The 15,070-nt window shown below is 46.4% G+C and overlaps 1 protein-coding gene across 1 annotated transcript in view; it reads left to right on the forward strand.

The window, feature by feature from the left end:
* Positions 1–1,677: 1,677 nt before the first annotated feature.
* LOC144166697 (uncharacterized) overlaps positions 1,678–15,070 on the forward strand; it is a gene marked incomplete at its 3' end in the record, with an annotated part of 64,272 nt that continues 50,879 nt past the window's right edge. Inside the window, 1 exon segment of the mRNA XM_077696211.1 lies at positions 1,678–2,085. Coding sequence (XP_077552337.1) covers positions 1,962–2,085 — 124 coding nt within the window.

The following is a 15,070-nucleotide window of genomic DNA, read 5'->3' on the forward strand; positions in this document are numbered from 1 at the left end:
GCGAGCGTCGCTCTAGAAGAATGGCAAGCACATTATTGTTTCTCGGTGTAGTTTTAAGTGAAGAAAAATGAGCACGGCATTGTTGTTGCTGCTGTAGAAACATTTATTAGAGCCGAAAAACAAAATAGAATAAACTTGGCTTGCCTCTTATTCTAGAAAGACGCGCATGAACGCAGTTGCTCTAGCCTTAGATTTAGGACATTCATGAGGTTCCAGTAAAGAGCTTGTTCACCTGCTTCCCACCTGCGGCAACGGAATGCTGGCAAGGAATGTGGATGATTGGGACATGCTCTAAAGAGTGTTAGGTTGTCTTGGCAAAATGGCAGTTTGAGCAGTTATAGAATTTGTATTTTCTCTCTTGTATACTTGTGTTTAATTCTAGTCTGACATGCACAATCTTTGTTCTGCCGAGAAAGCGGAGGTAAATTCGTTGGGTTTCCATGACAGAATGGGAAGAGTTTGATAAATGCAAAGTTTGATAAACGCATTGGTTGCATATGGTATCGAAATATGTTTTGCCACCGCAAACGTGTCCCAAAGCAAGAGGCATGGAATGCAAGGGGTGCTAGTTCAGGTAAAAAAAAATTAGCTCGGCTAAGCCAGGGTATACCTAGCATGAGCTAAGGTTCAGCTGGTTATTCTTATGTTTCCTGGTTGTCTAGGATTAGCTGATTATCATGCTTACTGCTGCTAAAACAATTTCCAATCCAATGCAATACATTTTAATCCAATCCAATTTATTCCAATTCAATCCAGTCGCGGCGGCGGCTCCGGCGCACCAGCTGTGCGACGTGAGAAGGCAAAGCTCTTCGCGCATGCGCAGCACGGGTGTCCAGGTGCCACGCGAAACTGCTCAACCTCGGCCAGTGTAGCTCACGGTACAAAATTTCATACAGTCCGTAATGGAAGTCTCGATGTGAACTCCTACAAAAACCGGAGGTCCCATTCTGTGAAAAATGAGGTCCACAGCGACGTACAGATCGACCATTGGATGAGCATTGCGTGCTGACACGCTTCTGTGAAACTTGCGTTTGGTTTACGTTCGGAATCCTTGTCAAGCTACTGGAATGGTGCGTGTCATCAGAGTATTCTGTATGTGAACAGCGCGTACGAGTGTTTTAACTTGCTGGCGTTTCCGATGGAGTCATCCGTCAGAATGCCTCCTACTTCATGGACATCAGAAAGCTGAGTGCCCTAATGAAAGGCTCTTACGCATCCAAAAAGTTTCATGTAAAGGTTTCACACAGGCCTGACACATCACGGGTTTCAGAGTTGCTTATCGTAAGGGTAAAAGGTGAGGATGCCATAACAAAATAGCTTTCGCGAGCATTTCTTCACTGCCGTGTTTTCACTAGTCGTCGTGGCGCTTATCCGCTGCTTTCATGGCGGAACCGATCCAGATATTTCTTCACATCACAATGTAAGCGCTTCGAACACGGCGGTTGCGCCATTTCTATGTTACGTCATCCGTTCTCAACACCTGCCCAAACAGTGGGGTCGCGAGACCCCAACACATATGCGCACCTCAACTGCCGATCGATGCCAAATCCGACGCTGCGGGCGCCAGCTAGCGTGAGCGCCTCGCGTGGTTCAGACCGCTGGCACCAGGAGGCGCCTGCTGCGCTGCAGAGTCCCGGCAAAGTCGTGCCCCGGGGTGTAAGCGCCGTGTTACGGAGGTCCACCCACTTCGTAGAACCGGAGTGCACCGAAAGCGCTACGTTCCAGTCGTACGGGAACCACCGCGGCCGTCTGCAAAACAGTCAAAACAACCGCCCCCTCTCATCCGATGGAACGCTCCAGGAGCCACCGCCGGCACGTGAGGGGACATCGAAGCGACCAGAGAGGTGTCGGGGCGGACCATTGACCCCGTGTGTGCGGGATTTACCACAGAGGTGGTGGCACGGGCTCCGGCCAACGTTTCGCCCGCGAGTGCGGCTTTTCGACGGGGCGCAGAAAAAACCATGCCGGCTCCCTATCGACCCAAGATGGCTGCGCTTCTGGTGTTTGGCCTGTGGGTCGCTGCTGTGGGGTTTCCGTGTGTGCAGTGTTCGGCTGAGACTGTGGGCTTCGAAGCAGCGTTCCAAGGTGAGCCTGTGAACGCAACCTTCCCAGTGCAGCCGCGGTTGCGCGGAGCGCCGCGGGCGCCAGCGTTGCGCCTCCTTCGAGTACACTCCAACCGCGCAAGCCCAGTCGATAAAAACATAGCGCAGCGTTGTGAGCGGTCGTAAATTGATCCTAGAGTAGCATATACGTTCTATGGGGCTAAGCAAGGGGTACAATTTTCTTGTTTTTGCAAAATTGGAAGCTCTCGGCTGAGCTTATGGTTGAGTGACACCAGAAGTGAAAGTATCTCCAAAACACACTTGAATGCGAATGCTACACGCTCACACTTATAAATTTAAAATACCGTTCTGTTCCCGCTGCTTTGAAATCTACCTCCATGAGTAAATTATTGCTTAAAAGTATTGGGAACTGGGCAACAACACTGGCTTTTGAAATCAATGAATGCTAGTAGCTATAGCAGAATGGCGCAAATCAGAACACGTTGGCGCAGATTGCGCGAAGACGTGCGGAACTTAATTTTTGCAGGGTGCAAGAACATGTTTTGTGAAGGGGTGGCTTTATTTGATAGCCTATGGAGGAGAGTAGCCCTGTAAACTTCACAAGAGTGCACCACATTTCTGAGGGAAAACTAGGCTCAGAGCGGAGACACCTCGTCTCATCTCGTTGTGCTTCCTTGGTGCACAGAATCGGACGACGTGCCTCACGTAGTTTCGGTAAGTGGCCGCTTGCACGGAGAAGTTGCAGAAATTATTTGGCAGGGCTTGGTCCACCTAGACTTGTGCAATTCCCGTTTCCTTTCTCTCTCGTTCGCGATGAGGTACTAGCTTCAACGTACCCACGTTGCGTACGCGGTCGACAAAATACATACATGATGAACAAGAAACACCACGAAGAAAGGTTTTTGTCGTCTCGTACGTTATGTCAGTGTGGTGAAGCCAAGGGGTCGTCGAATAACATTTTTACCTACTTTTATTATCCCTTCGTTCGAACCAACACTCGATTATACTGCGAATAAGTTTCCTTGTTACTCTGCGGCGCATGCTACGACAGAAGTAATGTTTCAGCCTTCTGGCTGCGTGGGCACTCACTCCTCATGATCTACGCTTAACCAGGCACAATCCAGAAGCTCTGCTATTTCAATAAACTGTTATCTTTCTTTGGCATCTAACGCCCGACACAAAAGCTAAGATCATCTTGAAGCATGTTAGATCACCTTTCTTCAACAGACCACTCCTCAGGAACACGTCTATTGTCTTGTTTGCCGTTCCAAGGTTCTAGACGGCTGGCTGGATTATAAAGGCCTGTCATTCACTTTCTCGTGTTGTCGCTGTTTCATTGCGTATTGTGAAAACCCAGTGCACTCATGATAATTTAACTACGAGGGATCCCAGGATTTTATTCGAATTATCAGAATTTTGAATGATCAGAAGTTCTCATAAACATGACTCCGGGAAACATACCAACTTGTGGTGTAAGGAAACATTCGCATATACTTAACAGTACAACATTTACACAGAATCCTGAAGTGTTGTTCACGGTTTGAGGAGGTAGAAAAGCCTCTCAAATGCATGAAAAGAAGAGCTGCAGGTGTGACGGCATAACGGTAGACTTTTTTGAAGCAGGTAGGAGATATTGTACCAGAGAAGTTTGCTGTATTATTTTAGGAATGCTTGAAAACTCAGAAAGTGCCCATAGCGGGGAGGTACCAAAGCCCTCAAGAATTACGGACCCATGAGCCTACTCTCGGTTGTGTACAAGCTTTTTACCAAAGTTTCAGTAAGCCGCATTGGTGGCAGCCTCGGTTTCCGACAACCCAGAATGAAGGCTGGGTTTAAGAAAGGGTACTCAACTATGGATCACATCCATGCTGTCAATCAGGTGATAGAAAAATCCGCAGAACACACTAAACCCCTTTACATGGCATTTGTATACTATGAGAAAGCGTTTGGTTCCGTACTCACCGCAGCCGTGCTAGAAGACTAAAAGACGACGAAATAGAGGAGACCTACATCAGACTTCTAGAAGACATATATAAGGAACGCATGGACTGAATAACTCTCCACGAACAAAGCGATAAAGTCCCGATCCGGAAGTGAGTAAGACAGGGAGGTACCATCTTCGCCAAAACTATTCACAGCATGTCTGGATGGGGTGTTTAGAAAGCTTGACTGGGAAAACATACGATTAAGGATAAACAGTGAATAGTTGAGCCATTTGAGGTTTACGGACGTCATAGTATTTCTGAGTGAGACTCCAGAACACCTGCAAACAGTGCTTGAGAAACTACAATCAGAAAGCACGGCCGCGGGGCTAAAAATAAATACTCATAAATCTAAAGTTCTGAGGAATAAACATGGCAAGAACGTCTTTCTTCAGCTTAGGGAACGAAACGCTAGAAGTAAATGAATACAACTACCTCGAACAGATGGTTAGTGCTGACCCCAACCACGAGAGATAAATCAGGCTCAGAATAGGTTCTAGGTTTGGGAGCACTCTGTAAGCGGTCCCAAACAAAGAAAAGTAAGCTACCTCGGTCACTCAAAAGAAAATTCTACAACCAGTGCATACTGCCGGTTATCACACATGGAGCTGAAACTCGGCACCTTACTGAACAACTAGATAGCAAACTTAGGTCGGCTCAGCGGGTCGTGGAACCAATAATCTTAGGAGTAACACTCAGGCGCAGGAAACGAGCCACCTGGATCAAACAACAAGCTAGAGTTGACGATATCATAGCTTAAAAAAAGAAACCGACTTAGGCTGGACATGTTGTGAGACGAACGGACAACCGGTGGACAATTACGGTAACAGAGTGGATGGTAATTGATGGGTCTAACAGAAGGAGAAGGTGATTAACCTGATCGAGGGTTGCAATGGAAAAATTGGGGAAGGGGGGTGGCAAACTGCGGACAGGAGCAGCGCGGAACAGGAGCGGTTGGAGGTCGATGGGAGAGGCCTACGTCCTGCAGTGGACCTGAGTAGGCTGATGATGATGATGATGATGATTCACACTAAAAACCACGAATTATTTACTGTCTTGTCTCTGTATCAGAGTTAAAAATAAAGTTTTCGATTTGGTCAAGGGAGGCCATTTCATTGCTTTGACAGGTCCATACAGGTAATAGGCTTTATTTGTGACTGCCCGTGATATAATGATACAAACGTGCAGCTAGAAGAAATGGCGAATGCAGCAGATACTTTCCGGAAAGGACAAGCAAAACGTTCGAATTACCCGAGTTTGAATTATCACGAGTCAACTGTATCACCAAGGAAAAGTGGTAAAAATGTTTCGCCGGCGGGTAAATATACAGACCAACTGTGTTTTCGAATTTAGTGCCCAATTTAGCCGGTTAGATGAGAGTCTGATGATGCCGTGGGTCTGCGGTTATTCTCAAGGGTATTGACCTGACAAAGTAAGCTGTAAAACGTAGGTTGGTAGAATTTTACGCTTTCATCTGATTTTGTGGAAGCCGGGTGCTCATACATATTGTGCTGATACGTACTCATACGTACTCAAACGTACAAGACGCCCAAAAGTGAATGATAGTGACAAAAATTGTGACGCTCGTGTTGGTAGTGCTAAAGTTGGGCAGTAGCGACGCTGAACGTAATGGTATCTTATACGTCTTCGAAACTTACGTATCCATGAAAACTCAGCGCTTCCTACGCCCTGATGGCAAGAACAGCAGTCGTGTTGCAATTACAGATTCCCTGCGTACATCAAATACTGAACCAGTAAGTTTCAAGTATTAGCTCTTCAGTCTATGGAAACTTGACGTCATCAGCCGCTTTACGTTTCCACAGTTGAGGCTCCGATTGTGGTGGGTGAATCTCATCTACTGTTTTACGGACAGCCACAACAGCACTGGCCGCCCTACATCTAGCATACAGCTGTACGAATTGTTCCTTCAAGCTTCTTCCCGCACAAATGTGCTACTGCGCATGCATGTGTGCGGTGAGCATTCGTTTCAGATTAATATCTCGGGGTTAACTTGACTTCATCTTTATCCTGGACTACCCATATCGATACAATCTTCTCTGCAGCATCTAGATCTCTTGGCTACCTCCGACGCAACCTCAAGTGCGCATCCTCCGAAGTAAAAAAACTAGCTTATATAACTTTCGTACGCCCGAAACTTGAATATGCGGCACCTATCTGGCATCCGTCCCAAGCGTACCTAACAACAAAACTTGAATCCATTCAAAACCGCGCCGCCCGCTTCATATCTTCGCAATACTCCCCTAGAACCAGCGTCACTGCAATAAAACTCTCGCTCTGCCTCCCAACACTAGAATCCCGCCGAATTATCGCCCGCCTATGCCTTCTTCACAGCTACTACTATCATCCCCGCTATCGGCATCCCTTGCTTCAACCAGCGCACAGGACTTCAGCACGCCTTAATCACAGCAAACCCATTGCTCGTATCTCCGGCAAAACATCGGCATTCAACACCTCATTTTTTCCCCACGCAATAGTTCTGTGGAACGCTCTACCGGAGCACTGCACGTCATGCACCGACCGCGAAATGTTCCGCTCCAAGCTCACCGACCACTTGTCTGAGCAGCCTGCTTGTTATCGATAATTTGAATACCTCATGTATTCCTGTCAAGAATTCTTCATTTGTACGCACCTTAAAATTGTAATTCTATTTTTCAGACAACATTGCAGTATTTTGTTGTCTTTACTGTCTACATGTATTCGATTCTAGTTTCTGTATGTTTTCTTTTATTTTTTTGTGTGTGTTATGTTTGAACATTGCTCTGTACCTAGTCACTTGCCCTCCCTTATGTAATGCCCTCGGGCCTTTAAGGTTGAAATAAATGAAATGAAATGAAATGAAAACCCCTATACGTAACAGCAGTATAAAGTCATTTAAAAGATTTTCAAGCAAAGTTAAGATGGGCGAAACACGAGGGTGTCAAAACTCACCAGAGCACGCCTACACACCATGGGCGTCTTGTAGCTATCAAAGGCAAATAAAAAACACAGTTGTGAACAATAAAATTGCCAACCATCTCTGTCTAAATTAACAATATAACGGCAAGGATTGCCTTACAGGCGACGGGCTATTGCAGATGCACCTGGTAGAAGGCACAGCAGAATGCTGCTATCCGGGTGTAGTGATTCATTGTATTTAAGGTCGGGTGAACTTGAAGCCGAGGACACGGGAGAATAGAGATTCGGTACTGACGAGAAAAGAAGACGGGCTGAGAGAACTACGAAGATACGGTTAAACGGGGTGAACTGGAGCCATTTGAACTTTGCACGGCACATTGTCAGTGCAGTGTCTTTTTCTTTTGTTTGCCATGTGAGTTCAGCGTAGAGCGCCGCACCAAGAAGCTGACGTGCACTCTCGAGATATCCCCAGTGAATTTTCTTTCCTTTTCCCGTCGCAAACCAAGTCGCCCCCCCATTCGATTTACAGGAATTTCCGCCACTAAACTGGGTATTGAAAATGACCGATATTTAAGCTCACATGGTGTGACTCGACAATTAAAAAGGGTCATGGTTTGGCCTGTTGGTGATGCATAATGTAAACTGAAAGCGCAAATTAAACACGGACAAAGAAAGGGGACAACAGGACGAGCGCTAACTAACTGGTTGGTAGTTAGCGCTCGTCCTGTTGTCCCCTTTCTTTGTAGTTAAGCGCTCGTCCTAGTTAAGCGCTCGTCCTGTTGTCCCCTTTCTTTGTCCGTGTCTAATTTGCGCTTTCAGTTTCCATTCGACAATTCAGTATAGACTAAATGCAATTGCAGTAGCAAACGTTGGCTAACAGTAAAACGTTCCTGTCACATCACAGGACCCTTCGTGCCGTAAGAATTGGGGAGATGGGTATGATAAGGGAGGTTTTGATTGTAGCTCGCTTTTACGTAGCTCGTGGAAAAGAATGTTTCGTACCGAAACTTTTTTGAACGGCAGAGTAGTAGACACAACACGAGAGAATGAAGACGAAAGGATGACACTGCACTCACACCTAATTTCATCGAAACAGCAACACAAACATAAGCCTTACGACCGATCGCGTGTTGTATGTACGACACTGACGTTCAAAATGCTTGACCAATACCAACTTGTCCAAATGCCGATCCTTCTGTCACACCGAAGCCCCTGAAAAATGGTAATAGAAAGGCGCATATACACAGTGAAGAAATGACAAGTTCTGCGTCCTACATGGTGTCCTCAGATTGTAGAGAGAATACCACCCGCTGAATATTGCTGAAGGGCATCATCGCGACTACCGCTAAATTTAAACTAACCGATTATTGAACTATTTAAAGTGGCCAATGTAGAAGCCTTTTCTACCGAAGCGTTGTTTTATATGCATAAATACATTACGACAAATTGCATTTAATAACAGCTTTTAACAGCGGCGCTGTTCTAACGCAGGCCTTGATGGCAGTCTCTGCTGGTCTCTTGTCACGCTGTCTCGGGAGACGGTTTTTTCGCCGCGCAAAAAACTAGTTACCACTATAGAAAAATTCATAAAATTAGAGCCCCTCCATTCGTCGTGAAAGCTGTCAGAAGTGCAGAGCAGTAATTCGTCATAATGGGCTGTAGCGAACATGCAATTCAAATTTCCCGCCTCTGCAGTGGTCGCGCGCCCCCTGCCTGAAACAGCGCCAGCGGAACTTCTGTTCTTTTTGTGCTTGTTCCCAACCCCCTCTTCCCCACGTGCCGGCGTTGCACTGCCCCTTTCTTGTAGCGTAAGCTACACTGGCCGAGGTTGAGCAGTTTCGCGTGGACCTTGAAGAGCCGTGCTGCGCAAGCGCGAGGAGCATTGGGTTGGATTGGATTGGATTTGGATTGTATGGGAATAAATTGAATTGTATTGGACTAGATTGGAAAAATAATCAAGTTCGAGTACGGGTGTGTAGAGAATTGGGTCTGCACATTCACCGGTCTGCGCATTCCCGAGGAGTGACGTCATAGTCACGGCAGACGCACTGGCGCCGGCGCGTGCCCAGCTGTGCGCCTCCGTTGCGCAGTAGCTAAGTCTGACGCTGCGCTGGAGCCGCTTGATAGCCGTTTCGCGTGGTTCCTGGAGAGCCATGCTGCTCATGCGCGAGGAGCAGTGACTGGATTAGACTGGACCAGACTGGACTCGATTGGATTGGATTTTACTGGATTGGAAATCATTATAGCAGCAGTAAACATGATAATCAGCTAATCCTAGACAACCAGGAAACCTAAGAATACCCACCTGAACCTTAGCTCACGCTACGTATATCCAGGCCTAGCCGACCTAAGCCACTGCTAAATATTCGCTTACTATCGTAGAAACCAACCCAACGAGCGTTAGTATCTAAATGAACGCGGGCGCTACCGGTTAATTTGGTATATTTTGCCTCAAAAGAACCTGCAGTTCTTGGTGTGCTAAGCAACGGGGAGATATATGACAAGCGCCGGCGGTTTACGAGTTTATAATGGTTGTGACTATTTCAACTGCTTGGTTTTCGAAGCCTCTGCGGGACCCCCTACGACGGTACTCCGGGCTCTACTTGGGTCCGTTACCTCGCTGCGCCACCTGATTCCGGCAGTCACTTGACAATGTTACAGCGAGCTACGATGACAACGCGAGCCCCTAAAGTGCTCTGTACTTAAAATATAAAAACAAGCCCAAGGGCCTTGACATTTTGATATTAGACGGCTGAGATTGCCCCTGAAAAGATCTCTTTCTAGCACTGCATACGTTTAGAGGCGAAGCCTACTTTAACCCTTTGGTCGACACAGGGGAACAAATGTTATCGTTTTGAAAACATTCTAGGTTAGTTATTTAACTTTTCTTTGTTATACCAAAACAAATCCAACAGGTAATGAGTGTCTCACTGTTGAGAAAAAAGTGGGACTCGTATGTCCGTCTCTCCAGTTGGGTCACCTGCCTCAAGTGAGACCCATTTTTCCCGCTACCTCCTTGGAGCAGATATTTCTTCTGGTGAAATGGTGGGGATAAATTCTCACACAGAGGGTCGTTGCATACAATCAATATGTAGTTAGCGTGGACTTTTTTTTTATGGTAGAGCACTAGCGGCACCACCACGAGTTGAGGCTCTGATTCGTAGGCGCAGGAATGCTAACTCTCGACGTATCCCAGTGAAATTCTTCCAGTGAGTGTTCTTCTTCAGCAGGGAGATATTTCTTTCTCCCTTCATACAAAAGAACTTCGGTCCGGTATGAACAGCCCCCGCCCTGTAGTGAAGTGAATCGCACCACTTTTCGTAAAAATCATTTAGTTTATCTGTACATCCTCAGAAATCAGAAAGTGTAGCTATTGGCTCTTCGTATGTAGTTACTCTAGTGCAAGAAGGACAATATTCGCCAACCAGAAGCTTCTTTCCTGCATGAAAGTAGCTTGCAATAACGTAAAAAATTGAGTCATGAACATGAAAAACCAACACATTTTGCTTATCTTGCTGCGTACTTCCCTTCAGCGGCAACAGTACGAAATAGCATCTGGAATGTTCTGCTATAGTCGCTAGGTGAAGTCATTGACCCGTACGCAATGCCGCCAGATTTGTTAGGGAGCAACAGTGCCGAGAACGTGAGACAGAAAGTGGGACGTATGTGTCCCGCTATCCAAGAAAGGGTTAAGGAGATCGGTGAAAGCTTGGGCGTTCTGGCTTTCTCTGCCTTTCTGAATTTTTCTGTAAAGCTGGCTTTCTGACATTGCGTGTTGCGCAGTGAAGCGAGGCCTTCTACGGAACGAGTACGATTAGAGAAAACGGTTCTGACTCTTGTGTTATCAAAAGTATCCAGGAACAATTTAAATGAAAATTAGCCGCTAAGACTAGTGTATTATTACGTCGAATTTCGTTCACTTGTATTAATTAGTTAGTTGTTAGGGAAGTTGTAAAGGTTACAGAAATACTGCTTGCTGTGAAAACATGGCCAGCTACCGAGGGAGTATGGTTACAAAAAAAGCGGCTGTTACTTTTGTTTTGCCACAACTATCCAGAAAGAAAAAATTTGCCGCTAAACCGGCCCTAACATTACGCACAGGAAAGAAGCCTGAACTCACCTAAATCTTCGTAAAGACAGCCCACAACTCCGCCGTTTCAGCATATTTCCCACTGGGTGGAACTGGGTGTACTTTTTCTTTTGCCTTCGCTGGGAAAAAAACACTCAGTAAGGGTTCCCACTTGTAGTGATTGCCAGCAGAGTAATATTGGCCCGGAAGTCAAACAGACACGCAGATTGCCACCATTGTTTCTCCCAATGTTACTGTCACCATTAGAATTTATTTTCTTTTTTTAACGGAGACGGCGCATTCGCAAAATGTTAACTAAGTTCTCATCAATCAATCAATCAATCAATCAATCAATCAATCAATCAATCAATCAATCAATCAATCAATCAATCAATCAATCAATCAATCAATCAATCAATCAATCAATCACTCACTCACTCACTCATCAATCAATCAATCAATCAATCAATCAATCAATCAATCAATCAATCAATCAATCAATCAATCAATCAATCAATCAATCAATCAATCAATCAATCAATCAGTTCCTTTGTGGGCAAATTTACTGCTGAAGACATAACCAGGAGACATGTAACCAGTACAAAATCTACTGAAATAACAGCTCCGTCTATTATCAAATAATATATCATTGCAACGTTTGGAATTAGGTCCTTTTTAATTACGAAGGCTGTCTTAGTGAATTCCGGGTGATATTTTGGTGTCGCTATTCCATCTTCGCATTTTTGAAACCTGAACCCAGATGACAGCCGTATGGTTGCAATTCCCCTGTACTAACCACACTGCCCGGGAACGGAGATTAATAAATACCCCTGTCACAATGCCCTATCAACAGACAATTTATGCCACGGTAAAAATATTCCGAACATGCTCAAATAGTGGGGGTAATTTGATATGCATAAATAGCCCGTACACGTTGAGCTAACGGTTAAAAAATTGGCTGCGTATTTATCTGCTTAGTTGCAAATGTAGCCGAAGGACTATAGCCTTTTTTCACTCCTTCTATGTAACACCCTCTCCAACCCCCCTGCCCCCCCCCCCCCCCCCCCCCCCCGTCCAGCCGCTCGTACTGTTCCCCTCCCCTTCCGATCATCCCATAATAAATTCACCGGAAGTTCGTTCCATTCGTGTTTCCGTGGATCGCACGGTTCGGGCGCCATGTTTTGGGTGGCGGTAGTGGTGGCCCATAAACTGACGCATACCCACTCAGGGGTATTGGACAAGAGAATTTTTTTTGGCATTCAAAAGAACCTGACAAAGAAAAACAGTGCAGTACAAGAAAGAATTTTGTACGTAGATTGACGAGAGAAATAGAAAAAGAAAGAGGAACGCGAAAGCCTGATCGGAATCGTTTTAGCAAGGCAGACGAGCCATATCTGAAAGAAAGGAACGGACGGCGTGGCAGACACCCCCATGGCAGTGGCCTAGCTTCGTGCAACCCAAAAGACAAAGGCTCTGCCAGAGTTAATGGCAGTCCAAGACGCCGAAGGAGAGCCCCTAGCAGCCTTGTTCGATTAATAATAAAATCGGCGGCAAAAAAGGAAGAAATGTTCATCTTCTTTAATTTCATGGGAAAAGGTGCACAAGGGTGAGGTTGTTAGATCTGCCCGATACAGGTACCGATTAAGGGGTGGAACACCACAATGAAACGAGGTCAGCGAAACTTCTCACAAGCGAGTTTGGCAGAGGCTTCTGAAACCTGAGATGTTCTTGTTCCCGAGAAGTGGGCAGCTCGGCAGCATGCTTTTATTTCACTTCTCTTTTACATGTTTCAAACTTCAATGCACTGTTATCTTATAATGTCTTTATCATAATCATCACCAACAGCAACGCATGTCCACTGCAGGACGAAGGCCTCTCCCGTTGACCTTCAACCGCTCCTGTCCTGCACTGCTGAGTCCTTTTTTTGCCTCCGAACTTCCTTAATTCGTCTCTTCGTCGACTTGTTGGCCTTCCCCCTCTTCTAGACCAGTTTCTGAGCATGCACTCTGCTACCCTGGTGGTCCAACGGTTGTCATTTCGCCTAACTGTGTGGACAGCCCGAGTCTGTTTCTTTAAGCGAAGCTTTAGTGTTCACACTGATGGCGTCTGTAACGCGAATACGCCTGCAGGAAAGCCAACTTTCTCCGACGATGATGATTGCGAGTTAACTGTAGCAAAGTTAAAAACCTCCCCTGCGAAGCTTGCCGACAGCTCCGTTACGACCCCTTTACTAAAGGTTGACGTGCAGCAGAGGGAGGGAGTGACGCACGCGTGAAACAGCCCGACGCAAATAGGCCTAACATCATGCTGTGAGGTGAACATCGGCAGCCGTTACCCACAGCTCGACGTAGGATGAGAATGGTGTTGCTCTGTATGCTGTAAGGCAGTTAGCCACAAGACGTTAGGCCTAACTTCCCATTTTCAGGTTTAGGACGTTAGGCCTAACATAACATCTTGGGGTTTAACACCTCAAACCGGCACCCACTCAAAACATTGCTCACTTAACGCCAAGCAGCAGGTACGGATTCGTGCCGTACACCCCAAACCCAAACGCTACGCCGACGGAGTGCACACTCGAGAGTTGCTTTGGGTACTCTACAAAAGTTGTGTGTACCTCTAGAGTAGCATATACTCGCATTGCGGCATTGACCAACCAAAGAATCCATCATGAAAAAGCTCCGCGTTCAGCCATCGTCGTTGTTAAACGGAGGGCGGCATGATTTGTTGTTTATTTGAACTACGATATCTTGTTTCCTCTCCCTTAACGTAACTCCTGTAATTCTTCTTTCCATGGCCTGTTGAGCCAGCTCAGCTTTCCCTTCAAGTTGTTTGGTTTGGGCACCATTAGAACCAATCAAAGTGCAATCGTAATTAAAACACTCCTGGCAGCCTTGGCTATACGTACTTATATTGCGCCTCAACAACGACTGAAGATTTATTTGCGCTCAGCAATGAGGACACAAAATAGCCATGGCAGATTTCATTTGCAGAAAAGCAAGACGATACCCGGCCAATTTTTTTTGTCGGGCGGCAGGTAGTTCTTTTCACTGACAGAGGGAGACACCGAAGTTTTAAAGTTTGCACATTTCGATAGCCCAAACAAAACAGTCGATTTCGAAAGTTATGAAGAGGATAACCTACAGACTACGACACAGTGTCCAGATATTGTACCTATGGTGTGAAAGTACAGTGACTTCGCGATATTTAAGCTTTTTTCGACATGAATATTGCACTGGATGGCACAGGCGATATGTTCTCGGTAAACCTCGACATGTACCGCACATTAGAGGCAGCCCCGAATGAATTGTTCAGTAAGTGGCACTGAAAAATTCTCTTCTCTCCTCCGGCAACACCACCGACTCCATCTCTTTCACGCCCCCGACCCGACGTTGAGGACGTCACCTTTTCAACTTTGTCTTTCTCCGGCTAACCTAAGTTTAAGGGCTACGCACTAGCGAACACGCGCAAACCCCAGCAAAGCCGTAAAAGCAATGCTTGAACACTGCATTGTAGCGGTTGGGGTCGGCGCCGAGAGCCGCGATACATTCGCGCGATCGTCCTTTGAATGTTTCAGCGCGCATCATTTAATCAGCGCCGCGCTCACTTCGCGGGCACGAGAGAACGATCGACCATGCGTCGTACGCACGTTGCCACTAGCTCCGGTGGCATATCTGGCTGGTGGCTTCTCAGTTTACCACCTCTCCAACAGAGCTAGAGTAGTGGGCTTCTCGTTATGGCAGCGGCACCAGTTGATCAACACTTGTTGTTTACCGGCTCTCCAAGAGAGCTAGCTTAGCGGCTTCTCGCTATGGTATCGGGACCAGTTGGTCAGCACTTATAGTTCCCTTCTCGCTGTGGTAGCAGAACCAGTAGGTTAACACTTATAGTTTACCGGCTCTCTAAGAGAGCTAGCGTAGCGGCTTCTCGCTAAGGTAGGGGCTCTAGTTGGTCAACACTTATAGTTTACCGGCTCTCCAAGAGAGCTGGCGTAGCGGCACGAGTTGGTCAACACTTACAGTTTATGGAATCGACTGGGTTTT

The sequence above is a fragment of the Haemaphysalis longicornis genome, unplaced genomic scaffold, assembly GCF_048455015.1.
Source record: "Haemaphysalis longicornis isolate Haplotype H1 unplaced genomic scaffold, Haemaphysalis longicornis Haplotype H1 scaffold_184, whole genome shotgun sequence".
In the NCBI taxonomy this organism is placed as follows: Eukaryota; Metazoa; Arthropoda; class Arachnida; order Ixodida; family Ixodidae; genus Haemaphysalis; species Haemaphysalis longicornis.